Source organism: Kwoniella newhampshirensis, chromosome 4, assembly GCF_039105145.1.
Source record: "Kwoniella newhampshirensis strain CBS 13917 chromosome 4, whole genome shotgun sequence".
Lineage (NCBI taxonomy): Eukaryota > Fungi > Basidiomycota > Tremellomycetes > Tremellales > Cryptococcaceae > Kwoniella > Kwoniella newhampshirensis.
In genome coordinates, this window is record NC_089958.1 from 1,190,566 (window position 1) to 1,216,424 (window position 25,859).

The 25,859-nt window shown below is 51.1% G+C and overlaps 7 protein-coding genes across 7 annotated transcripts; 5 read left to right on the top strand and 2 right to left on the bottom strand.

Annotated features, from left to right (window-relative positions):
• Positions 1-739: 739 nt before the first annotated feature.
• Positions 740-2,704, top strand: IAR55_002422 (uncharacterized protein; the record flags this gene model as incomplete). The annotated part of the gene is made up of 6 exons (XM_066945535.1): positions 740-944; positions 1,001-1,082; positions 1,135-1,496; positions 1,550-2,094; positions 2,151-2,292; positions 2,352-2,704. 6 exons carry the CDS (start codon positions 740-742, stop codon positions 2,702-2,704), a joined length of 1,689 nt encoding a protein of 562 aa, XP_066804224.1.
• A 461-nt stretch (positions 2,705-3,165) lies between these two features.
• On the top strand, positions 3,166-7,505 carry IAR55_002423 (uncharacterized protein; the record flags this gene model as incomplete). Its single annotated transcript, XM_066945536.1, has 7 exons — positions 3,166-3,619; positions 3,730-4,059; positions 4,126-4,218; positions 4,307-4,444; positions 4,511-5,446; positions 5,503-6,377; positions 6,453-7,505. 7 exons carry the CDS (start codon positions 3,166-3,168, stop codon positions 7,503-7,505), a joined length of 3,879 nt encoding a protein of 1,292 aa, XP_066804225.1.
• Positions 7,506-9,707: 2,202 nt separating this feature from the next.
• IAR55_002424 (uncharacterized protein) lies at positions 9,708-13,848 on the bottom strand (the record flags this gene model as incomplete). Its single annotated transcript, XM_066945537.1, has 18 exons — positions 9,708-10,377; positions 10,453-10,568; positions 10,630-10,722; positions 10,772-10,875; positions 10,926-10,992; positions 11,041-11,122; positions 11,172-11,578; positions 11,638-11,751; positions 11,811-11,981; positions 12,029-12,079; positions 12,127-12,278; positions 12,330-12,500; positions 12,558-12,647; positions 12,704-12,842; positions 12,901-13,234; positions 13,308-13,401; positions 13,465-13,683; positions 13,755-13,848. 18 exons carry the CDS (start codon positions 13,846-13,848, stop codon positions 9,708-9,710), a joined length of 3,168 nt encoding a protein of 1,055 aa, XP_066804226.1.
• A 381-nt stretch (positions 13,849-14,229) lies between these two features.
• On the top strand, positions 14,230-15,508 carry IAR55_002425 (uncharacterized protein; the record flags this gene model as incomplete). Its single annotated transcript, XM_066945538.1, has 9 exons — positions 14,230-14,292; positions 14,351-14,390; positions 14,443-14,607; positions 14,665-14,723; positions 14,778-14,831; positions 14,904-14,964; positions 15,018-15,203; positions 15,262-15,304; positions 15,370-15,508. 9 exons carry the CDS (start codon positions 14,230-14,232, stop codon positions 15,506-15,508), a joined length of 810 nt encoding a protein of 269 aa, XP_066804227.1.
• Positions 15,509-16,730: 1,222 nt separating this feature from the next.
• On the top strand, positions 16,731-18,392 carry IAR55_002426 (uncharacterized protein; the record flags this gene model as incomplete). Its single annotated transcript, XM_066945539.1, has 9 exons — positions 16,731-16,799; positions 16,866-16,905; positions 16,995-17,153; positions 17,223-17,305; positions 17,391-17,444; positions 17,512-17,572; positions 17,707-17,901; positions 17,962-18,004; positions 18,092-18,392. The coding sequence occupies 9 exons, from the start codon at positions 16,731-16,733 to the stop codon at positions 18,390-18,392; spliced, it is 1,005 nt and encodes a 334-aa protein (XP_066804228.1).
• A 532-nt stretch (positions 18,393-18,924) lies between these two features.
• IAR55_002427 (uncharacterized protein) lies at positions 18,925-20,355 on the top strand (the record flags this gene model as incomplete). Its single annotated transcript, XM_066945540.1, has 10 exons — positions 18,925-18,957; positions 19,017-19,053; positions 19,106-19,173; positions 19,226-19,417; positions 19,468-19,631; positions 19,688-19,705; positions 19,763-19,859; positions 19,919-19,958; positions 20,011-20,198; positions 20,272-20,355. 10 exons carry the CDS (start codon positions 18,925-18,927, stop codon positions 20,353-20,355), a joined length of 921 nt encoding a protein of 306 aa, XP_066804229.1.
• A 582-nt stretch (positions 20,356-20,937) lies between these two features.
• Positions 20,938-25,498, bottom strand: IAR55_002428 (uncharacterized protein; the record flags this gene model as incomplete). The annotated part of the gene is made up of 6 exons (XM_066945541.1): positions 20,938-21,080; positions 21,154-22,622; positions 22,679-24,091; positions 24,151-24,849; positions 24,907-25,221; positions 25,287-25,498. 6 exons carry the CDS (start codon positions 25,496-25,498, stop codon positions 20,938-20,940), a joined length of 4,251 nt encoding a protein of 1,416 aa, XP_066804230.1.
• Between the last annotated feature and the right edge of the window lie 361 nt (positions 25,499-25,859).

Consider the following 25,859-nt stretch of genomic DNA (forward strand, 5'->3'; position numbering starts at 1 on the left):
GATCTCGAAATATCGGTTGCCTCGGGTCAGTTCACAGTCGGCGAGTCGAAATGTCCCTTCTCCCTGGGTGTGTGATAATGGTGCTCCCGTAGCCACGCGGCATGAGAAAATGAATGCCCCGTCATGCTAACGATCCCCATCCCTAGTCTGGAGATTTGCAATTGGCAACGCGGAGGACCGTGTTGACCCATACTTTGATTTCCCCCTGTGAAGTGAAAACCCTGAGATCGATATAGGTTATCGCTATCTATGGCAGAGAGGGAGTGCAACGAGAGCAGGTAAATACAAACAGTACTCGTGGTGTGAGATTGACCCTAACGCGACGGGCGGCCGGCGTTTCGTGATGGGGGTGAGTGAGTGAGTGAGTGAGCTTGGACACTCTTGGTGCCATATATAAGCCACCTCTCGATCTCATTTCCCCCCCATCTCCTCTTTCCTTTTCTTTCTCTCTTCTTCACCATCACCGTCGACAATACTCTTCACGCTTTTACCGCAATCACTGCAGTAAACTCACCTCATCTCCCAACTCTATCAAGTCAGCCTCAAGGGCTTCGATATATGTTCTCGAACAGTCTTTGCAGCGCTCACAACTCGTACCGGTGGGTCATGTACTATACGCTATAGAACTGTTGCTAACGTTGAACACAGCGGCATCAAACACACCGCCGCACCCCAATTAATAACACTCTGATTCCCCCTCCGTCTGTTACAAGGATAAACAAAGAAAACAAGGAAAACAATGTCACCAACTGCTTTGGATCCCACTCCGGGGCATATCGACTCTTTCTCCCTCCCTGCTACTACCAACGACCAGTCCAAGGTGGTCCACCCTAGTGCGAGGAGGACACCCGAAGGTGGCCTGATCAAGGTCGAGAGCGAGTCGACGAGCTATGAAGAGGAGGGAATCAGGGCAAAGTTCACCGATAGGGGTGCGGAGGTCGTCAGTGAGTATAATTGTCGAAATGACTATCTTCGTCACCTATGCTGATGAGTGTCACAGAGGGTGCCGACGGGAAGTTGACAGTGAAGAAGACGGAGAAAAACTTTGAATTCTTCACCAAGTCCAAGGTTGGCCGTGTCGGGTAGGTTTGCAAAGGCTGGCTCTGTTATGCGGTCAGTTGACTTTGGTTGCAGGCTCATGCTCGTAGGTCTCGGTGGAAACAACGGTACTACCGTCCTTGCCACTCACCTGGCCAACAAGCACAATATCTCATGGCGGACCAAGAACGGTGTGCAGCAGCCTAATTACATCGGTTCGGTCGTCCGCGCTTCGACCGTTCGTCTCGGTATCGATCCCGAGACTGGCAAGGACGTTTTTGTTCCCATCTCGGACATGCTCCCCATGGTGCACCCCAATGACTTTGTCATTGGAGGTTGGGACATCTCGTCCTTGCCCTTGGACAAGGCTATGCTCCGTGCCAAGGTTCTCGAGTGGGATCTTCAGAGGCAATTGATCCCTCTCATGGACGGTGTCAAGCCTATGCCCAGCATCTACTGTGAGCTACGTCCTCTATATACGTATCTATACTCTAGCTGACTGCATGTACAGATCCCGACTTCATCGCTGCCAACCAGGCCGACCGAGCCGACAACCTCATTCCGGGTGATGACAAGGCTGCACATCTCGAGCATATCCGAGCTGACATCCGTCAGTTCAAGGCCGACAACGAGCTCGACAGCGTCGTTGTTCTCTGGACCGCCAACACTGAGCGTTACGCTGATATCATCCCCGGTATCAACGATACCGCTGAGAACTTGCTCAAGGCTGTCGAGTCTTCTCACGACGAGGTTTCTCCCTCTACCGTCTTTGCCATCGCTTCGATTCTTGAAGGTGTTCCCTTCATCAACGGTTCGCCCCAGAACACCTTTGTCCCTGGATGTATTGAGCTCGCTGAGAAGCACAAGACCTTCATCGGTGGTGATGATTTCAAATCAGGTCAAACCAAGGTTAAGTCGGTTCTTGCCGAGTTCCTCGTCAATGCGGGTATCAAGCCTTTGTCCATCTCATCTTACAACCACTTGGGTAACAATGACGGGAAGAATTTGAGCTCTCAGAGGCAGTTCAGGTCCAAGGAGATCTCTAAGTCGAGTGTGGTGAGTCTATCTGCTCTGCCCACTCGTCGAGGAAATTCAGCTGACGGCCCTCCCAGGTCGATGACATGGTTGCCGCCAACCATGTCCTCTACAAGACTGCTGCCGATCTTACCAAGGAAACCGGCGAGATTGTCAAGAAAGGTGAACACCCCGACCACATCGTCGTGATCAAGCACGTTCCTGCGGTGGGCGACTCCAGTGGGTTTGAAACTTTCTGGCACTCGATGAACTCGACTGCTGACCCAGCTACACGACAGAGCGCGCAATCGACGAGTATTACTCGGAGCTCCTTATGGGAGGTCGAAACGTCATGAACATTTTCAACGAGTGCGAGGACTCCCTTCTCGCTACTCCCTTGATCTTCGACCTCGCGATCCTCGCCGAACTTCTCACCCGTGTCACCTATCGTGAGGGAGAGGCTGGCGAGTTCCAACCCTTGTACAGTGTGCTCTCTTTGCTCTCGTACATGCTCAAGGCGCCTCTCGTCAAGCCTGGCACGGACGTTGTCAACTCGCTCAACAGACAGAGGAATGCTCTTGAGCAGTTCCTCAAGGCTTGCATTGGCCTTGAAGGAAGCAACGATCTGCTGTTGAACACCAGAGTCTGGTAGAGTGATTGTCCCTGATCCCAGCCGCTGAACGGTCCAAGTCGGTAATATATATATTCTTCGCTGGTTTTATATTTGGTCAGGGAATTCGAAGGTACCATTTGCTGCTGCATGAAAACGCGTTTACGCACAAAAAGTAGTAGAAAGCTGCTCGTGGTGGTCGTGGTCGTGGCAGATGACCCTGAACGCGTGTTTCCCACAGGAACAAGGTCGGGATCGTGAAACGGTGGACGGCAAGTGGAGGTGGTCCAGGAAAATGACAATGATACAGAACAAAACGTTGAGGCATCTTCCACTCACATCAACGTTGAACGATCAAGCAATTGTCAACACATGTCCTTTTCTTCCTTACTTGTTCTCTACCATTCTACCCATCAACATCATCATTCTCTGCCCACACGATCACCGCGACTACAACTCCTCACGCATTTACAGCTTTCACAGAACCTAGGTAGCGCACCACGATGGACCTCTTCCATCGCTTGAACCCATTTCATCGTCCGCCCTCCGCTTCCCTCCATCGTGACACTCCCACGCCCACCATCAACCCCTTCCATGCTCGTCCTTCTTCTGCTCTTGACAACGCGAATCCTTACCATCACCCATCTCCTTATTCTTCCATAGATGATTCAGTTCCTCACCCACGAGATCCGTATTCCACCCCGCTCCCACCTCCCAGTCCAACTAAGCGATCAGGACATCATCGTACACCTTCCATGCTGAGAAGTCTGGCTCATTATCCTAGCTTGTCTGCACTGAAAAGTAAGTCGAAGAAGAAGGGAGGCAAGAAAGAGGTGGAAGAGGTGCCTGCTATCCCTGTAGGAGAACTGAGCGGCGAAGGGAAGGGCAGAACTCAGAAGTTGAATGGCAGTAGAAGTGTACCTAGAGATCTAAGGTTGAGCGCAGACGTTAGTAAATGTGAGTACAACTTCCACATCACGGTTGATTCCGATATAATGTAGGACAGCTGGACAATCTTCCCCAGAGTACTGTACATTGATCGTGGACACTGATTACGACATGTACAGCTGTCGAGGATCCTCTAACACCTCTACCATCACCCTGCCCGCACCCTCTCACGTACTCTCATAGATCCATCACTCCGGTGGCCCCCGCTTCTGATCCTACTCTCGGGTCGATCGCACGCAGAACCGCGCCACCACCGACTCCAGATATCACAGTCTACCACGATTGCTCTGCTACACCAGAGAGCGTCAAGATGAGGATGAGGCTCGAAGTGGACGTGTATTCCTTTGAACGATCACCAATGTCTGATGACTCTCCCGTTAGGAGAAGGTACACAAGCTTCGACGATAGACCTTCTCCGGGACGATTGTCTTCCGCACGTGGCCCTCATCGTGGGTGCCTCATCATGTATAATCCAAGTCATAGACGCTGATCGCGAGGAACTGCCACCTTCACAGGCCACCTTTCTTCCCCAGCTCCCCCTTCTCACCCAGTCTACACCACCTCGCCTGGGTCTGCCTCCGACCTCCCAGCATCCCCATCCTGTCCCTGTCCCTCAAGAAGCCTTTTACGCCCAATCTTTGTACGCCGACTCGACCACTTTCTTCTCGCAAGGAGATTTCATCCCTGTCGCCACAGCCGCTAGGGATACGACCTATAACGACAGCTTTGACATGTTCACCGGTTTCGAGGAGCTCCCTATAGGCACCCCCGGCGGGAAGAAAGCAAGTCTGAGAAGGGGAGCGTGTGTTGATGGTGAGAAGCACGAGAAAGATGGTGAGCGAGCGCGAACCTCAACACAGTCAGATCGAGACGCTGACCTAACGGTTCTCCGATTCTTAGCCGTGAGGTCCTTTTCTCGGGATATGTACACTCCGGCACTCCCGTCTTCCAATTACAGCCCAGCGACAGTGAAAACCCTCTCGCCTATTCGAATGTCGCCAAATCGTCGTCGAGCAGAATCCAGTCCTTCCCCTTCTAGGAATCAAACTCGGGAAGAGTTCAAGAAAGCTGCCAAGAGATCGTCTTCGCCATTCGAAATCAAACTCTCACCTTTCGTCGCTAAACGAATCAGCTTGGATGCTTTTGGCACTTCGACGCCGGGTGGAAATATTGAGGGTGCGCACAGAGACGCGGAAGAGGTACTGTGCAGTTCGTATGAAGAATTCGAGGAACCGGACTCTGAGGAGAACGATGGTGGCAGAATAGATCGACTGGAAGGAGACGATGTGTCGAAAGACGGCGTCAAGCCATATGAGACTCAGGAAGATGACGGAGATCTTAGAGAAGCACTCGGCACTTTCCGGACCACAACACTTTCTACCATCCGGGAGTCACCATCGCCTAATGATCGCAGATTACACGACACCTCTTCCATCGAGCCGCGTGTTCCAACACCTACACCGCGTCATTCGAACTGGAACTGGAATCGCAACGATGCCACATACCGTACACCATTGCCACAACAATTATCACCCGTTGGTCTCCCTCTTCCTCCCTCTGAGGAAGCATCACCTTGCATATCGAGAAAGTACATGTCAGCCCCGCCGCTGGGCATCAACAACTCTCTTCTTAATGCCCACCTCGAGCACACTCATGCATTACAAAGCCAGATTAAAGCAGGCGAACTCATGATGGATGTCCTGCGATCGGAAAATGAAGACCTGAGGGAGTGTCTTGGAGACGCAGAGCGAGAGAAGACAGAATCGTTGTCCATTGGGGAGGCCAGAGTGGCTGAGCTTGAGAAATTGCGGAGCAAGTGCGATGGGAAGGACCAGGGTGAGTGACGGAACTTATCTCCCAATCAGAGCCACATACTTATTCTTCTTTTGCAGCTCTGGATCAGCTTCGACAGGCTATGCTGGAAAACGAGGAATTCTTCAATCATCTTCAAGAGACTCACGATACGCTGGCCGAACGATGTGCGGAACTCGAGAAGGAGAGAGGAGCAACCGAAACCGCTAGAGAAGCTGAAGCTTCTGCTCAGCGACGAGAGAGGAAGGTCAAGTCAGAGGTGACCGCTGAGATACAAGTGCTGAAGGAAAGGAACAAAGTTCTTGAGAAAGACCAGAAAGCAGTTGAGGGAATCGTCTTTGATCTTCGACGAGAGCTGGCTTGGGCCGAGGGAAGACTTAGAGAGTTTGAAGACGTGGACAAGAAGATCGTCGCGAAGGACGCGGAGATCCAATCAATCTCGAGCATGGGAGAACAGAGAGCGAAGGAGCTTCAAAGTGACGTCGACAAGAAGAATGCTGAGCTCGCAGAAGCGGACATGACCAACACCCTACTTCAAGACCTCATGAATATCGAAATGACAGGTTACGCCACCAATCTCTCCGAAAAAGACCAGCAACTCGAGAATCTTCACCAAAAGCTCGCTCAGCTCGATTCTTCGATTTCTGAGCTCACCTCCGAGCTTGCCGACCTTCAAGCCACGATGTTTACTGCTGTGTCCGCTTCACGTACCGCAGAAATGAACCTTGTCGAGAAAGACAGAACCATCGCGGCTCTTCGTGAGAAGCTTGAACTGGCAAGATTTGAGGTCAACGAAACGCACTTCAATTCTCAGGCTGAAATGGAGAAGCTGAGGGAGCAGATTGAGGAATTGACAAGAATGAGTGCAGAGAGGGAATGGGCTGGAAAACAAGCGAACGAGATGCTGGCCAAATTTATGGAGGAGAGGAGAGTTTGGGACGAGGAAAAAGAAGAGGTCTGTCTGAGTTTCAAGCGGTGTCGTTATCTCCACAATATGGGATAGTGGCTGACGTGCACGCGAAAAATATAGCTGGTCGAAATGATCAATCGATTATCAAAGGACGAGAGTCCACAGGATAACCTGCAGGCTCGAGTCCAGACACTACAAGATCAACTGAGTGAGGCCAACCGTAACATCGTGTTTTTGCGAGGTAGTCTGCAGGATCAAAAGGCAACAAGTCAGCACAAGATCACACTCCTTAGCTCGCAAAATGCCGAGCTCTTGACCCTCAGGGTGGCTCTAGTCGATACGGAAGAACAGCTCGCTCAATCCCGCGATGTGCTTGAACGACAAAGTAAAGACTCTGATCGATGTCTTGCTCGCCTTCGAGCCCAAGTGCAAGATCTGGAAGCTCGACTGGAGTCACACGACTTCGCCTTGAGATCAGCAGTGGTCGAAGCCGAGAGCGAAAAGGCTTACAGCAGAGATTCAAGATCACGTCTCGAGCGTTATCTCTGCGAGATTGACGAGCTGAAGTTGAGCGAGACAAAGCTGCGCTCTGAGGTGAACGACTTGAGGAGAGACTCTGCGACGAGCGAGGTTAAAAAGGTGGAGTTCGAGAAGAAAATACTGAAGCTGGAGGAAGATAAGGAGTTGTTAAATGTGGCTCTGGAAAGCAAGACAATGGAGCTGGTTTTGTTCCAACGCAAGGAGAAGCGAACATCTGGCGTCTCTGCTTCCACACTGATGACGAGGGCGAGACCTGCGTCGGCCACCATGTCGATGTCTACATCGAAGATCCCTACGACTCCCACTCCAAGTACCGGACTAGACGCAACTCCACTTCCGAAACGATTAGCTGCATCGACATCTGTTTCAACATCCACTATGCGGGCGAGGAGGGATAGTTTCGTCCTGAGTGGAAGTACCTCTAGAATTCCATTGGGAGCTTCAACGAGACACAACAAGACTCCGGACATCACCATTTCAGCCGGGAAGAAGACAGTAAGTGGCTCGTTGGAGAAGTCGATCAGCCGACGATCGAGCTTGCCAGTCTTGGTGAGAAAGCCAAGTGTGCAGACGAGTGCAGAAGGTGGAGGGGCTGGGCAGAGGGCTTCGCTGAAGGTCGTTGCGGAGGTCTGAACAATTATGTTGGACTCTAGATCGAGTTAGGACATTACGCCGCTGCGCAGCATATACTGTACCATATGCTTCGGTTTACAGTCACAGGACGATATGTATATATACCGGCTGTCCGAATCGGGACAGGTCAAAGAGTCGTTCCCCTTGAGTCCTTGAGATTGCAATGTCGAGGGATCCGCTGGGCAGCAGTGCACGATCAGAAGTCGTCATCGGATGACCAGACTCAGCTTGACACATGAAGTCCTGCAGACGAGAAACAAAGGTGTACTCGTCGGTGTAACCCAATCAACCATTTTTCTCGCTCAAGTACAGTACTATAGACATCCATTCTCTCCTCTCTATCCCCCTATTTCTACGCTCACTTGATCCCATTGTATCAGGGTGCTACGCCGCTCAATAGACATGTCCCGTCGCTCAGCCACTGAGGTCCTTGGTTCTGAGCGTCGTTTGGCAGAGTTCGCGAATGTTGATTGAGTTTGATGAGTTCTTGTTTGACTGGAGGATCTGATACGGGAGACTAGCCAAGTACGTGTTGGTCGGGTCGCTATGACTTGTGCAAGTGGGCTATTCAACGAGAGCTGAGTCCATGTACATGGATATATATGTATTTTCGGCTGTACTCCATCCACCAGAATGCGTAGACCATCGTCTAACTTCCTCCTGTTTCCATCGTTCAACTCTATCGAGTGTAACCCGCTTTCTCTTGAGCTTCGGCCAGTATGTCGACTTGTGCTCGAAGATAACTTGTCGAAGATGTCGAGCATCGAGAGGGTTGTACTGGACGTAACGATGCACTATTCGTGGTCGTGGCGGAATAGCCGTCATGACACCCCATCAGTAAGTCGTCTACCTAACTACGGTATATCATCTTGAAGAACACTCACAAGAGGTTTGAAATGGATTGATCTCTCCCACAACGTTTCTCCCCCTCCTTTCATGTGTATGTGTATGTGTATGCGACACAGAACGCACGATCTCGTCTTTGTCTGTCGGAGCCATGCGCATGCGCTGTCTCGGATTCCTCCGCCGTTCATGGAAGCTATGGTAGGTCAAGCCACGCTGGAGTCAAAATTCTGACGACGACTTCTGCCGATCGGTTCGTACAGATAAATTAGATTCTGAACGACTTTCTTCGGCACGATAACGAAGCACATGCCGATCAGGAGTATTTCGCTTCGCACTTTGACGAAGAGGTGGGCAAACGAGGTCCAGATCCAGTTTATGCGGTAAGAGTACTTGTTACCTCGGTCGTACTCTCGATCTCGCAGTCAGAACAAGATGAATGTCAACCAGAATAAGATGAATGTCAGTCAGAATAAGATGAATGTCCATTGATAACTTAGTGGGATGATAAGTTACCCGACTTCCTTCTCGTCTGACTCATTTCGTCAGCAAAAACTTACACTTGGAAAGACAGGAGATCAACACCCACCGATCCGCATCTTGATCTTGTCCGAGCCGAGCCAACTTCGAGCCATACCTGCAGACTGGTCGAGCACGATCCCTGATTCCTGGAGAGAGAAGGGACGGGACCATAACTTACTTCGATAAGTTAACTTACCTGCATATTCACCTTGTGATTTCATCGCGACAACAAAATGTGACGTGTCAATCGAGGCTGTCTCTGAGATGTTGACTTTCGGCTTTCGGCTTTCGCGTGAGCTTGTTCCGGACGTGCAGGCAGCGTTCTTCAAGCGATACAAGATAATCGGACTGATAAGTTACAAGTCGATTCTGATACCTGGGGAAAGATCAAGCAGTCGCGACGTGAGGTTGACCAATTGTCGGACCGAAATAGTCCTGTCAATGCCAGTTCTCAGAAGAGATGTCCTATCACATCGGGGGGCCGTGCGCTTCTCCTGGGCGGTGCATTGTGGGACGAGGGATATTCACTTAGGTTGATCCCCGACCATTTGCGCTGGGTCTTGCTTGCTCTGTGTTCTGTGCCCCGCCGGACGTTGGACCGGCTTGGAAACGGGCACTCAAGACTAGGCTAATGCAAATGAGAACGATTTGCAAGTGTGTTTCAGAGAATCTTCGCCGCTTGGTCATGCACGATGACATCTACAGGTATTGACTATGGTATAGAGGTACACGGTTGATAAGCAACATGCAGGATATGCTATAATGATGTCGACCCTAAACGCTACACTTTCCTTCGTCTCCCAATATCTAGCGCGCCCCCCCCTCCCTTTCCCCACATCATCCTTCCCTTGCTTTCTTAGCCCCCCACGGTGCTGGTCTTCCCATTCCCAACCTTTTCGATCCTCTCGTCAAACCCCCATTCACACCTACACCGGCATTGGAGCTTCTTCCAATCCCAGGTACAGCAGGCAACCTTGTCCCCCCGCCCAACGCGGGACTTGATCCTAATCGAGGACTTGAACCGCCCATGAACGGACTGGAGCCACCAGAAACCGATCCGCCTCCGGCTAGTTCAGGAGGTAGCCCCAGAGTAGCCATCATGGCCAGACTTGCACTGTTGCCGCTGGTGAACGACCCGAGATCTGCATCTGTTCGAACGGGATCGGGTTGTCCGAAAGTGAAAGGAAGTGCTTCGGGTATATTCCGATTAGCCGATCTTATGGGCACATGATCTTTCTTTGGCGGAGCACTGCGAGGCGCGGATGCCGACGATGGATTGGAAGACAGCCCCATACGAGCCGATTTGAAGCCCGAGTTGACAGCTGCGGTGTAAGGATTGGATGAGGAAGAACCTTTCGTCCCTGGAAGGGCATACTCGTCCGCGTCCGACGCCCAGTATTCGGCAGCCCGGGTAGCTTTGGTCACTTCTCTTCTCGCGAAGCGGTTCTGATACTTGTCTCGAGGTTCAGGGGCATCCCAAGTACTGACCGGAGGGGCTGCGCGCACACTAGACAAGGCCATTTTCATCGTCAGCAAAAGATTCAGAAACTCATGTGAGACTCCTTGTACAATCGAAACGTACTGTTTGAAGATCATATCTTTGGTGACTTCTTCGTCTGGTGGTGGACGAGCAAGCATATTCGACATGTATCTCCGTACAGCTAGATCGACATCAGGTAGCGTGGTAGACAGCAGGCCCTGAAGTTAGAAGGATGATGTCAGCGCTGAATGCTTGGTCCAGCGGAATCGTCAAGCTCACCGGTTGATGCCGATTCACCATACCTATGAACTCGCTAGCCTCTTTGTCGTTTTCTTCTCCGCCCATCATCCGGAACTGACAGTGTGAGAGAGTCTGAAGACCGGTCAGCTTGCGTGGCGACGGTCAGTGATGTCGATCTCACCAGGAAGTTTTGAGCACGCGTCATAGCGACGTAAAGCAGTCGCCGTTCTTCTGCGATCTCGTGCGCCTCTGTACATCGATAGGAAGGATATGTCCCTTGTTCCACTGCGTGGAGTCAGATATATTCCCTAGTGTGCGTTCATACTCCCGCCCACCAGCTGGTATGAAGACAACCGGCCATTCCAGACCTTTAGCAGAGTGGACTGTCGTTATGGTGACTTTCTGCGACGCCCAAGTCAACTACTATCACCACACTTACAACCAACGTACCGGCTGGTATGTGTCTTCCTGATCCGCTTCGGTGTCGGTTGATAGCATGGACGTTTGCAGAAAGTATGCGAGGGGGGTCATGCTGCTCATGTCAGCACATATAATTTGGACGCACCGCACATCAGACCCACTTTTCAGGTGCGCTCGCCAGAGACTCGACTGTCTCAGAAGGACCAGTGCTAGGCTTTCGGCGTCCATTTGTCATCGCCTGAGGCTTTGTATCGTCCGCTTCGTCCTCCTCATCACTTGACAGCACTTCGATCACTCCGTTTTCTGCCTCCGACACTTTCAGCTTGTCTTTTCCATTCATCACTGATGCTGAACGACTTCGACTTCGACTGTCATCGCTCAGCCCAGACGTCTCCCGTCGGAACATGGGATGTAGCTTGACTTGATCTTTCGTCTCCCGTTCCCCTGCCTGAACTCGGTTGACTATGGCTTCGACGGCCGCAGAATTGGTGGGCATGAAACCGTCTTCGATGCTATCTCCAGCTGCTTGGCGAGCCTGTTCCTCAGCGACAGTCACGCTGTAAGATATCTGTGAGAAAGCGAAGTCAACATGTAACCCTATACGACTGAGTGGTATACCCGACATACCAGTTCCTGAACGTTCTCCCATCGCGAATCAAAATCTTGCTGTGACGTTCGAAGGTACTCTTCATAACCAGTCTTGTCTATGACGAGCTTGATCAGATCGCCAACGGGAGTGCCCTGGAATGTGTTGGGCAATTAGCGCCGGCAAGAAGTACATCGCATATAGCTTCACTGACTCTTTCCGCAGCTCTTCTCAACTTGCGCACCGCTCCTACAAAGGTAGCCAAGTTTTTCTTCAGAGCAGGTTTCAGACCGGCAGGCAGTGGTTCCCCATCGATTATGCGCTCAGACAATTCCATAGGCGATATCTTCATTGATTTGGCTGCAGCCATTAGGTCCGCGACAGACTGGGGAGTATGTCAGTGACTGAATGATCAGAAGGGAAGGGTCATACCTTATCGCCTATAGCACGTTTTGGCGTGTTTACTACCCTGACAAACGCCGGCTGGACAAGTGTCAGTGCTTGAAGCGATCTGTTGGGACCGAACATACAGTAAAGCCCTGGTTGTCTGCCAATTGTAGGTACGCTAACAAATCCTTGATCTCCATACGCTCAAAGAACTTGTGACCTCCCACAATACGGTTGGGTATACTATCTTTTTGAAGAGCGGACTCGATGACACGTGATAAAGCGTTATATCTCACTGTCAAGCTCTGTCAGCACTCATGGGGCGCAAATCCTGGGCACTACTCACACAAGATAGCGAAATCGTCGTAGCCTAGCACTCCACCCGAGTAGGCGATGAGTCGTTTGATCTCCCATGCTATGAAGCTGGCTTCAATGACAGGTGTACTGAAAACTTTCTGGGTTACTGGTGTACTTTTGGGATGAGAAGTATACAGGTTTTTCTTGATACGATCCCGATCTGTCACATCTCCTGTCAGTGAGGCATTCGTTTGCTACAAAGGAGAGATTGATTAACCTTGGGATACAACAGCATGAGCTGCTGAAAGAATAGATCCCGTTGACCTGTAGTTCTCCTCCAAGTATATCGCTTCCACACCGGGAAAGTCTGCAAAACGTATGTCAGCTGGTTTGTTAAGAAGATCAATAACATAACCAGCTCACCGTCGTTCATTTTATTTAGGTTTTCCACCTCCGCCGAACGCCAGCCGTAGATTGATTGATCTGGATCCCCAACCACACTGACACCTCCATGCGGTTTAGCGAAGCACTTCATGAGTTCGTACTGCGTGGTATTCGTGTCCTAAAAGGCAATGCCATTGTCAGTTTCATCCAAACTTGTATCGTTCTTGAGGACTCACTTGAAATTCGTCCACTAGGATATGCCGACATCCCTCCAGCACTCTCGGTGCAGTCCTGAACAGCTTCAGCCCAAAGACCAGTAAATCGTCGAAGTCCAGCGAATTCGCCTCTCGAAGAGCTGCCTCGTATTCCGCATACAGCTCCGCGATCACCGCAGTAGTACTGGTTGATGAGCTGGGGTCGTGAGCGGCCCGAATGGCCATAGCATCAGGAGACTCTTCCTTGGCTTTGGCTTTGGATATTTCGGAGAGAACGGCTCCTTCTTTGAGAGATATTCGTGATTCGTCGAGAATGTCCTTGCGAGCTTTGAGAAGACCGGACATGATTTTCTTACTGGGATAGGCATGATAGTAGTCAGCACCGGGAAGATAGTAGGGCGATAATGGAGACCATGATGGAGACACACCAGTCTTCGGCGTCTGCAATGATGAAATTGTTGGGCAGCTCAATGAGCTGACCGTATCGACGAAGATACTTGGCGCATGTGGCGTGAAAAGTACCTGCATTTTGAGTTCACGTCAGCGCCGTCATACTATATGATATCGCAGAGAGTAACAACGCACCAAGCACCAATGCGTCCGCCGCCTTGTCTCCCAGCAACACCTGCAATCTCTTCTTCATCTCCTTGGACGCCTTGTTTGTGAATGTGACAGCCACGATCTCGTATGGTCGGTAGCCATGATGTTGCACAAGATATGCGACACGAGACGTGAGCACTCGAGTCTTGCCTGATCCAGGACCTGCGAGGATTTGTAGTGGGATCGAAGGGGAAGCGGTCACAGCTATCATGTCGCGGTACAATGATCAGCTTGGATTCCTTCGCAGCTGGATCGATTGCCGATGTCGAACATACCTCTCATCTGAGCTGCGTTTAGAGAAGCCAAGTATGGGTACTTGGCCTCGCCAGGAGACCCTCGTGAGGTCTTCCAGGCCTCTTGAGCTCCCATGGTGATCTGTATGAGATCTCACGATGAGGTTGTGACAAGAGAGAGGCGAAAGTTGTCAACAACATCTTCACGTCATATTCACTCAATGGTCATGATCATGATCGTCGCGCCTCTCATCGTATGGAGATCGGCTGGGAACTCCGCTCCAAACGCATTCCAGAGGCGGAGGTCCGAGCGGAACCATCATTAATGCTCAGTAGTGGACTGCTGCTAATAATAAAAGGGAATAATAAGTTTAGATAGCGATAAATACAAAACGCGGACATCCGTCATTTCATTTTGGGTTCACTCGTTTTTTCTTGTTCAACATTCTTACATCTGGACAATAGCTTGATCTCCAAACCACCATCACTCTCATCAGTCCATCTCAACACGAAGACCATGCCTGTCCGAGTCCTTGCGCTATGCGGTTTCACCCAGAACTCCCACATCTTCTTCAAACAGGTCGGCACACTTTTCCTGGCATCCATCTCACGCTGACTCATGTCGTAACCCCTTCCAGTTAGGAGCTGTCAGGAAGACGTGTAAAGACGTCGAGTTTGGTATGTGTCTCTGGTAACAAACCGATCTACGCTTTACTGATCGAACCTCTAGTCTTCCTGGAACCTCCTATCGTCGTTGAGAAGGCAGACTTGCCTTGGGCCAGTCAGAACTTTGATCAATTCGGTTCAACTGCCACTACAGACGCAGAGGCGCAGACTCCGGAGACCACTCCCAGAGCCTGGTGGTTGACAGTGAATGATCACAAGACATACAAACGTAAGCTCTATTTCCGCGATCCGCTATGCGTCCAGCAACCCATCGTCATTCCACTAGGTTTTGATGAGACTGTCGCCTATCTGCATGACTTCTTGTCCAAGAACGAGCCATTCGATGTAAGCTGAGTTAGCAGCGGGTGGAGTTATTCGGGCTGATCGTTGCCGTCTCAGGGCATCATGGGTTTCTCGCAAGGAGCGGGAATGGCTGCACTCTTGTCTGCTCTTGTAAGCTTCATGTCATGCTACAAATACCGATGTTTTACCTGCTATTGGGTCGCTGATTCGCTTTGCCACCAGCTCGAAAAGCCGAATCTGCATCCCAACTTCCCTTCAGAACCCGCCCTTCCCAAATTCAAGTGTACGTGACCGCCGATGATACCACACGAAACCAAGCTGATATCTTCATCGCAGTTGCCATCTTTGTCGGCGGTTTCCTTCCTACGCCCGAATCGCATGACTTCTCCTCATGGTTCCCTCTCCCGGCTACTCTCCCCACTCTGCACGTCTCAGGCAAGAACGATACCTTGATCACACCTGAGAGGACACAGACGCTGGTGGACAAGTGCGAGAATGCCAGATTGGAGTTCCACGATGGGGGTGAGTCATGACCCGATGCTCAGGAACCGGTCGATCAGAATTAACGTAACTGGGTCAGGTCACTACACGCCCAGCAAAGCTTCGTGGCGACATTTCTTCAAGTCAGTCGAGTCCTCATAATACAAGTGTATGAGGAGGATCTTACTGACGAATCGTTTGATCACAGCGCATACATCAGCTCGTTCGGCCCCGGAGGTTCCAATGGCGATGTTCCCGCGGTCAACTCTTTCGGACCTTCAGGGGCTAACACTCCAGTAAATCCAAAAGGAGGAGCTGGCACTCCCCGACCGAGTACACCCGCATAGACAAGGACAATTTTAGATGCATATGATAGAGTTTTCTCACAGACATACTGATGCAATTACCGGCACTAAGGATAGTATGGAAAATTGCCTGTCGTCGGAATCTCATCTGTATACCGGCATCAACAATGCTGACGTTCCGTTTCTGACTTCCTCAACCCTTGCTGGCCCTACGTAGCGGAAGATGAGCTCTCTGCCCACTATCAGCAGAGAGTGAAGCTGCGCGTTCAATCAACGCGTCGAAACAAAGCACAGACACGAAATCAACAACGCCCAAACCCATCAGGGAAAGCTAGCTTGAGCTCGGACTGACCTCCCCCCTTCCTCCATCTCCTGTAGGTGCCCCTTTTCGGTCGATACCCGCCCACGTCGGACCCCGTATGAGACCCTTGGACAGTCGATCGGGGTCATTGTGTCCACCCGAAGTGTTGACGGATACACAAGACAGCCACCAGGAAGAGTTGGTGATGATCATAGCGCAGCAAAGGGTGTGTTTGTTTGTGTTTGTATTTCTTTTTGGGAATGCCTTGAGGGTCTTGGGACTGGTCGACGTTGAATGTTGGTGAGACGCCGAATGTTGGTCGACGTACATGCTGCATGGTTCACCATCAACAGTGACAGTGGCTCAAATGCTTCGAATGGCGATGAGGCAGACTTGCGGATGCTACTGTCTCACTACTTCGGAATGTCCTGACCGAGTGATCGACAACGAGCGACGTCTGCGCCCGATCATCTTTCCCTCGATTCAGCCGACAGACTATTTCTGGGCATGTCATTACATGTATATAATAAGTGGACAGACAGAAGCACGGTGCACCTCCGTTCCCGGGAGAACCAATAAGAATGAAGGTTGGGGGACCAAGTCATCCTTTGGATCACACCAGATCTTTTTATCCGAGATGCGATTCCGCTTGAGGCGTTGATACAGCACAGTCTCCATCAGCGCATTGACTCCTTTCCCATGCCAACCGAATAATGAGATCTGGCTTCTCACATCCACGCTAAGAGGATTGGGGGGCGCACAAGCTGGGAGCGAGGAGAATCGTATGATCGTTTGTTTGTTTGTTTGTTATCACTACTGTACTGTCGCGATGCGTTCTGTCTTCTATATTAGAGCGATCACATCTCGTCCTTGCCCTTCCCATCATTCACATCACATCACGACTTGTGATTCATCAGAATTTCCACACCTTCATTCTTAACTCATCCAACCTGTTCTTGCGCAATGTCTTCCAAACTCCGTGTTCTTGCTTTGTGTGGTTTTGCTCAGAACGCATGGGTCTTTTCCAAACATGTAAGTGGTTTCCGCTTCGAGATCGATCAGTCCAAGCTGTTGATGGCAAGCGATCCTGGTCTTCAGATGGCAGGTATACAGAAAGCTTGTCCAGATGTGGAATTTGGTATTTGCCCGTCTCATCCCATCCCATCAATCCGACCGTTACGGATCAGGCGCTGATCTTTTTCTGGTGCGCTCATCAAATCCTTCAAGTCTTTCTTGATCCGCCTGTGGTCCTGAAGCATGCCGATTTCAGAGAGACACTGGCTGTTCTCAACTCCCCCCTCGTTCTGGACGAAAGGGGGCTCGATGACCCTCAGACTGCTCCACGAGCTTGGTGGCGGTTCGGTCCGGACAACAAGGAGTATTACGGTGAGTTTTCTTTTTCGCGTCGAATGACAGTCATTTCTCGTCGTGCTGGCTTTGGAATGTACTGAGCAGAGGCCGCTCGTGGACGAATGACAGGTTTCGATGAAGCTATCGCATACTTGCACGCGTATTTGAGCCACAACCCGCCTTTTGATGTGAGTGATATCCGTCCAGCCCATCCCATCGAACAAAGCGCCTGGAGGATCAGACCACCACTGACTTCACTGTACACCTTGACAGGGTGTGCTCGGGTTTTCGCAGGGCGGCGTTGCTGCAACCCTTCTTTGTGCCATGGTACGCTTTCTGGAGATGTTAGTGTCTTCGGCTGAGCTGATGAATTGTGTCTCATGGCCTTGATTAGATCTCGAATCCCAATCTCCATCCCAGCTTCCCCGCATCAGAGGCAATCGTCCCTTTCAAGTGTAAGTTCACATACACATTTAGCAAGAGTCAAGTCAGCCACGCCACCTCGAGCATTCGAAACCACTTCAGCCGCGACTGCCTATTCGAGTCTATCACCATGATTATCTGTGCTCACACAAATCCATCATCGCAGTCCTTATCACCTGCGGATCATTCATCCCTTACACGGTGCACCATTTCGCCCCTCAATTCGTCCCATATTTCCCGCTTCCTGCCGAGTTGACCAGCCTCCACATCATTGGGAAGAACGATATCATCGTCCGGGAGGAGAGCAGTCGTAATCTGGCCGCTCATTGTTTGAACTCGAGGGTCGAGTGTCACGAAGGAGGTGAGCACATTAGTCGGAGGCCGGAATCAAAATACAGTATTGATGTGGGATCGATTACAGGTCACTTCGTCCCGCGCAAGGCTAATTGGAGAGCCTTCTTCAAGTGGGTCCTATAACACATACCTCGTTCATCCTTCCCTCAAGTGTTCTCACTTGCCAAGACTCACTGATTTCCAATTTCTTTGATCAGCGCCTACCTCTCGTCTTTCCTTCCAGGCGGGACCAACGGCCACGGTATACCTCCGCCGATCGCATTCCAGACTCACATCAAAGGATGTCCTTCACACCTTCTCACCCCACCACATACCCCAACCTCCTCATCGAGCGGCGCTACGTTCCCAAGCGACACTAACAGCGAGAATGGGACTAGCTTCACCGATACCGACATCGAGACTCACGACTGGTCGATCTCTGTCAATAACGCCAAACCTCGTGCATGCTGGCATGTCGGGACCTATGTCAAGGCAGAGAAAGCGCGATTCCGTTTCTGATGTTGTGTGTTCTCATCGGTAGGATGTTACTCAGAACACCCATGAGTGTTGGGTTCTTTGTTTGAGGATTGTTGCTGGTTTACATAGGATTCGGATAGGATGTACCGGATCTTGGTTTTGATCAAGGGTTTAGCGGTCTTGCGTTTCCGATGCAGTCAAAGTGCGAGTCGAGCATATGCCATATGCATCAGACGAACTTGAGACTGAACCCTCAGTGGTTTCACGCAGGATGAAAGTCGCTGTCATGGATCGGTTTCAATGTCATTTACCAAGATGCAAAAGTCGAAGAAGTGTAAACTCGACAGCGGCGATTGGATCTAGGCATCAAGAGAATCAAATGAACCTCGGAGAACCCCTCCGCACGGACCTCCACTTGATGTGACCAGGCAAAAGAATGCATTCATGTTCCCGCTTTGATTCTTTCTTTCTCTCTTTCTCCCTTTTCTTCTCTTCTTCATCTGTCTCTTTTATCATAAACTCTCGCGTCAAAGTCAATGAACATATATCCATATTGATACAGAAAGCTGAAGCCATGCACTCGCACGGGAGAGAAGCAGGCTTTGAGGTGCGTTGAGTCGAATATACTACTTGAAGGAATTACATGTTGAATCATGGAACGTGCAGGCTTGGGTGGAAAGCCGACAGGGGAAGAAGCGACTGGGTGAGTCTCTCGACGAGCAGTACATGCCTGACACCTGAAGAGGAGCTTCAAGTCACCCAAAAGCCTGGTACAGAGACAGACCCACCATATGCACAGTGTTTCCTCGAAACCATCGACGAGGTGAGTAGATATCTCCGGGTGGGAAAGAACTTCGTCTGATGTAGCGGTGTAGGCTTTCGCCATTACAGTCAACAAGTCCGAAGCAAGACACCCTCACTCTGATTGGCAACTTCAAATCTATGTCGATGGTCGCCGACTCGAGAATTTTGCTTGGCTTAAGCCAAGTAAAACACTTATGTGCGATTCCATCCACACCGAGAGGGACGGCCGAACATATCAGTCCGAACTGCTGTTTACACCTTTGGTGAGTGCTCAGGATCCCTGTTGCTGGGGGCACTCGTTGATGCAAAAAAGGCCACAACGGATGATCCCACAAGCGTAACACTTGACGCAGAAAAGGGAAAAGAGCTGGGCTCAATCGTGATCACTTTGGAGAGGGGTACAATGGTGCCCAGCGGCTTCCACAGGATCCCTGTCACAAACATCGAACCGCTGATTGGCGATGAAAAGGCAAAGAAGTGAGCCACGATCTTGTGTTTCTCGAAACCTATTGACGAGACTGACTACCACTTAGGATGGCGTACACAGTGAAGTAAATCATTTCTTATTGCTGCCTGCTCGTCGGATCTTGAACACGTGTTCGCCGCAGAAGCCGCGAACTGCAGGCTGTCCCAGATGTCGTCACTCCGACATGCCACTTCATTCCGTGCAGAAATGGGGGCATCTTCTATAAATTTGTTTTCAACGTGAGTCCTTCTCCTAATCACCTGGACTGGTGAGCCCACCGCTAAAGTCTTTGAGCCAGTACCGTCCTCGAGCAGTTCTCGTGAGGATGGGCCTTATAGGTTAGCTGGCACTGAAAGCTACGTACTTCCTCAGTCAGCTTATGATCTATAGACGAGCCCGAACCTGAAATTGAACCTGCACCTGCATCTGCACTCGTTGTCATCGCACCTCGTAGGAAGAGGAAGATCCTGCACGTCGTCGACTTGTCAGATGAGGAGAGCGAGGATGGAGAGCAGGACGCGAGACGTCGTATCGAGGTCAAAAAGGAGAAAAAACAGAAAAGAATCGAGTATCTGGAGGTGAGCTGCAGACTCTTCCACTTCATTGTCAGCAAGGTGTTTAACTCTGACTGGGCGTGGCGTGGTCGTGTAGGAGCAATTGCTCAAGGCAAACGAGCGACTTCGCCGACAATCTGGCGCTAGTACGCCTATCGACCTCACCGTTGACGACGAGTAGTCTATGCTTTCTTGTCGATCGATTGACGCAGAATCCCAGCATACTTTACGAGCCCCGACGCACGACATCACCCCTTCTCAAGGTCGGGTGGGTTGACAGATCGCCCCAGAATTTCTGTAGATACCTTTCTTCATTTCAGTACGGCTTACAAAGTCCCACTTGCTTTTCTTAACCGACCAAGCCCTCCTTGTCGGTCCATTGCTGTCTGACGCCTTTCGCTCACTCCGAGACTTGTCTCTGGACAACGGTCCCGGCTCGTTCTCACATAAGTCGAAGGTACCCTTGTCTAATTCCCCTTGTCGCACTATGTTCATGAATGAATTATGTCATCGTCAGGTTCTCTTCACTTGCTCTCACACGTGATCCAGCTTTTCACTGACCATACAAGTCGCGTGGTGCGGATGACATGAAGTGCATAATATGCGACGATGTATCAAAGCTCAACATGTATGTAATGGCCAATTGTGATTTGAGAACCACTATTATATAACGATCGAATAACGTCAACACGCCTCTAACCTCAACCTACGTGTATTCTCAACATCTTTCAGCCGTTTAACTCTTTCCATACCGCTACCGGAATCACATCCGCTGCTTGATCGCTCTAGTTATTTGTCGAGCGTATATGAGACTGAATCCAGTGGCGATTGGCAAAGCGGTGACAAGCAGCCAGAAACCGACGAACAGAAGAACAGGAAGCCAGAAGAGATAGAGCATCCGGTCGCCTATTGCAGGAAAGAAGTTCGTTTCGTCAATTGTGACCAGGGAAGCATGGAAGGAATGGAAGACGGAACTCACGCTTGACATGCTTGACCACCTTCTCACCGGGGCTCACACTTCCTGATCTTCTTCCATCTTTTCCACCACCGCCCGACTTCCTCCTTCTCCTTTCTTTTATTCGCTGGTCACCTTCCCACTCATCCATCGCCTGAGCTTGTCTTCTCAGTCTTCTACCTTCTCCGTTCGAGCTAGTGCCCACTGTACCAGTGGTCGTCACCCCACTCTGAACCACGGCATTGAACGCAGCTGCAGCCATGGCCTGGGTGAACAGTTTGACTTCTTCTGGGCTTGCCATTTTCTGTAAGGTCTCCCACGACGGAGCCGGGAAGGCGACCCAACCGTGAGGTGGAGCTCCCTCTTGCTCTGCAGGCATACCAGCCATCGCACGCTTTTCCTGCCCAAAAATCGAAGAAGGGATTGGGAGATGATCCCAAACAGCTCCGGGAAGTTTGAAATTCGGATGGGGATGAGGAATCGCTGTCAGAGTCCTGCTCATCCATGACGAGTGGTCCGTCTCCGAATCTGTTAATGCGGATATTCCTCGTCCAGCAGGAGGAGCATAAGGAGGAGGTTCGTCGCTCGGATGAGCCGCCATGAGAGGCGTGGGCTGAGGTGTGGAATCGAGAGAGGCTCGTCGAGTGGATCTTGGACTTTGCCTATCGCGTTCCGATTTGTGTGCAGACGAAGCGCGCCGTTTGCCCTTGCCTTTCGCTACCCTGCTCCTCCTTCTGTTCAAGCGGCTTCGCTCGATAGCAATGTCGCTCTCGATCTCAGATCCAGAAGAAGGATTATCATCGTCAATCTCACTGCTTGTCTCAATCGATCTACTGGATGAAAGCTCTCCAGCAATCTCCCTCTCGTCGGCCTCTTTCGCTGCTGCCGTTGAAGTGGACCATACTGCGGACAAGAGTAACGCTTCCACCTTGCCATGCTCGCCGTACTTCGCGAGATCAAGCGGCATCTCACCGTACGAGGTAGGACGGTCGTAGGATGCGCCGGCTTCGATGAGGACCCTAGCACATGTATGACGCCCGCACAGCGCTGCGAATGCGAGTGGCGTATAGCCGTTCGTATCCTGAACGTCAATATGCGCTCCGACAACGATGAGACGTCGGACAAGTCTGTGGAATCCCATAACGGTCGCGATATGAAGCAATGTCTGTTGCGCTTCGTTGCGGTGGTTGATCGCTCCGCTCGCACGCAGCGAACCGGGTGCATTCTCGTCCAACGATGCAAGGAAAGCAATAATGGTGGATTGCAAGTCGGATTTGTCGCTCGCTTTCGACCCAGATCCAGTCGAGTACGAACGGTCGTCTTCTTCCACAACATCGCCAGGAGATGCGCCTGACATGGGCGAGTTCGAACTTGATCGTTCGCTCCACTCACTGGCGCTCACGGACCGAGTTGCAACTTGATGAGCGAGTCGGTAGGCGGCCTCACTGGACGATCCTTGATATTGATTCCGGACCTCGAGAGCAAGTCGCATACTGCAGCCAAAACAACAATGAGCGCCCGGTCAACCTTTGCATCATAATCTACTCACAGATCCTTGTCCATATCGTTGTATTTGAACAGCATTGGCGCAGCTTCTGGCACTCTCATTGAGCCTTGTACTGTGACTTCTACTTCACCAGGGAATGAGCTAGGCGGTAATTTGCATTGGACGAAACCATCGCTGACGAAGTCGGTCGGAGCTGGTCTCTGTCCAAATACAACAACCATGCCAGGCTGGAAAGCCCGTCCTGCAATAGCAATCTTGGTGCCGCCCGCCATCGGGCCGTCACCGGGGATGACATGAGTGATCTGTGCTTGGGGACCTTGAGCGATGGCAGCGAGCATATCGTTGAGTTGTGCATCTTGCTGTGCCTGTGCAGAGGGAGAGAGGTCCAAGGCGTTGGCAGTCGGGGAGAGGTGAAGGTCATCGAATGGCAGGGGAGGGAAGGTCTGTCCGGCAGGAGAAGTCATGGCATTATCAGGATGGAATGGGTTGGAAACATCTGAATGTTCACCGCCAGTGTAATCCAGGAATTGATCGATGTCGGTAGATGGTGGAAGCCCACTCTCGCTAAACATAGCGGAAGATCGATTATCGGCGAATACGGAGAACATCGATCCACGATCGTCCAGACTTGAAGATAACGAGGTCTGGGAGGAGGCAGGGAACAGGTCTTCTAGGCCGCTTGTGACGACACTGGTCATTTCTACATCACTGTGATCTTGACTGAAGAGCATAGCCTGCTGCTGACCGATCTGTTGAACCCCATTCAAGCCCAGAGTCGACATGATGGAATGCGGCGATTGCATCGAGTTGCCGAAGAGTATATTATCGTGACCTCCAAGTGATACCATCTGTGAGACAGGACTGGCGACGTTGGATGACGGCGCAGATGCACGGCCGGCACCGGGCAATCCATTGGACAGATCCGGTTGACCGATTGAGAAATGTGATGCTCGAAGTGCGCCAGGACTGACAGTGTTGGTAAGATGCTGCCCAGAGAGGCCATGAGAGGCGGGATGCAAGGGCTGAGCTTGGGGTAGCTTCGGTTCCGGTTGATGCATCGAATTAAGAGATGTCGAAGACTGCTGCCTCTGGAAATTGTTGGAAGTGAGAGACTCCATAGTAAGAGTGCTCGTCGCCGGTGATTGCGACGGCGGCCGCTCGTAAGGTTTTCCAGCACGTACGGAAGGGGTCTGCTTCTGTAAGACCGCTCCAGCTTCAGACATCGACTGGATGCTCTCGCTTTCGGAGGGTGTTGGCGATTGTCGGCGAGAAGACGCGGTGCTCTGTCGACCTTTGCGAGCGCGTGGAATGGCTGTTGGCGCCTGGGTGCTTGTCATTCCATCCACTTTAGTCTTTAATTTCGGTTCGGTTTTGTGATCATCCGTGATTCGAATAGGTTTTGTTGTGGAAGTCGCAATGATTCGCCCGTCCCAAGTACGAAGCGTGAATTGGATCCTGAGAGAGAATTTTAGCTTCTGCAGTAACAAGCGTAACGTGATCCAACTCAAACTCACTTGAATCCGACCTTTTCCCCGTGACATTTCCCGTAACAGACGACTCTGAAGGGTAACCAGTTGCAACTCCCATCATCAATCTTGATTTCGGGTGGTGAATTGAACAGAACAATCTCATGTCTCCAATCTCGGTGATCTGGATCCCAAGGGGGTTCTTCCACGATCTGTTGATTTCGATGCGGGTCATACTGATCTGGATTCTCGGATGTGATGAAATCTTGCGACGGCGGGACGAGCGATTGACGTGGTTTTGGCTTAGTCGACGAATTATCCGAGTCAGAATTAGGTTGTCGTTTTCTATTGACCTCCTTGGATGCTCTCCGCCTAGCTTCCCGATTCCGGCATCTCTTGCAGACATACACCCTTTTCCCATTCTCTCCGCTCATATAGACAGCCGTCTCTACGTAAGCCAGATGCTGTTTCGCAATAGGCCCTGCTTGCAGCTGTTTCTTGGAGCTCGCCTTGGTGGTGGTGCCTGCCTGCAATCGAAGACCATGAAAGGTTGCAATTCGTTCGAACGTCATCAGGATGTTTCCGCTCGCATCTCGAGGAAGTATCGGTAAGAGAGAAGGGTGAATCATTGGAGACGGCGATGGAGTTGCTGCGAAGCGGAGGATGTCGATGATGACTCGAATGGCAGTCTCGACTCGAGATTTGTCAGAATGAAGAGGATCGCCCTGTAATAACAATTGATTTTGACTAAGGTAATAGTGAGCACGTAATGCCGAGTAGAACGTCCGATCAGAGACAGCTCACTTGGATGATCCCACTGCCAGTTCATCCAGCGAGGGGAAAACCCTCGGCAGATCATCCACCTCGTACATTCTCTTGGGCGGATCTGCTCTGAGTCCTCCATGACTGTGTGAGCTATTCATGCTGGTCGCATTTGAATGGAGAGGGGAGTCGACAGAAGGGTCGGAGAGTCTAGAGGGGCCAACCATGGGATGGGGAAGGGATGTGAATGGTTTCACATCAGGAAGGATGATGGGTTTCACATCTTGTTGTTGAGGGGGCGAGGAAGAGAAACGGCTTTGTCCCGAGCTGAAAGGGGGCTGAGGGGAGAACGATGTTCTGTTGTGGATTCAAGCTTGATGTCAGCGAGGGGCCGGCCGCGAACGAGATTAACGAGCACTCACCCATTGAAGCTGCTCAACAGAGCTTGCATGCCATGCATCACGTCTTGTCCTGTCGTTCTCGCATGACTGCCATGTGAAACGCCGTGGCCATACCCATTGGGAGCTGCGGTGACCGGTTCACCCCCACCGTTCATTGCTTCCGGCGAAGACGAAGGTATCGTTGACCTGGTAGAGAAGGGCGAGGACGTCGAAGAAGAGTCCATCGGGGACATCGGACAAGGGCTAGTCGCCCTTCGCCTGAGGTGAGGACAGAATCTTTGGGCGATGAAGTGATTGTGAGTCTGTGTGGAGAGTGTATATATATATATCTATATATAACAAGAGGGAAGTGCGAGAGAGGTGGGTTAGGCACGACGGCTATGTCATTGGTCGGAGAGCGTTTGTAAGAAGGTCCAGACCAGATGATCGAGGGATGAATCGGGGGTTCGTTGTTATTTGTGACGAGACGTGGATGCAGTTGAAGATGATTGTCGGGAAAAGGAGCACAATGTCGAGGACACGAGGCCGACAAGTGTCGATGAGAGAGAGTGTCGGAAAAGAAGTCGTATATGTGTGTATCTGTCAGACCTGCAG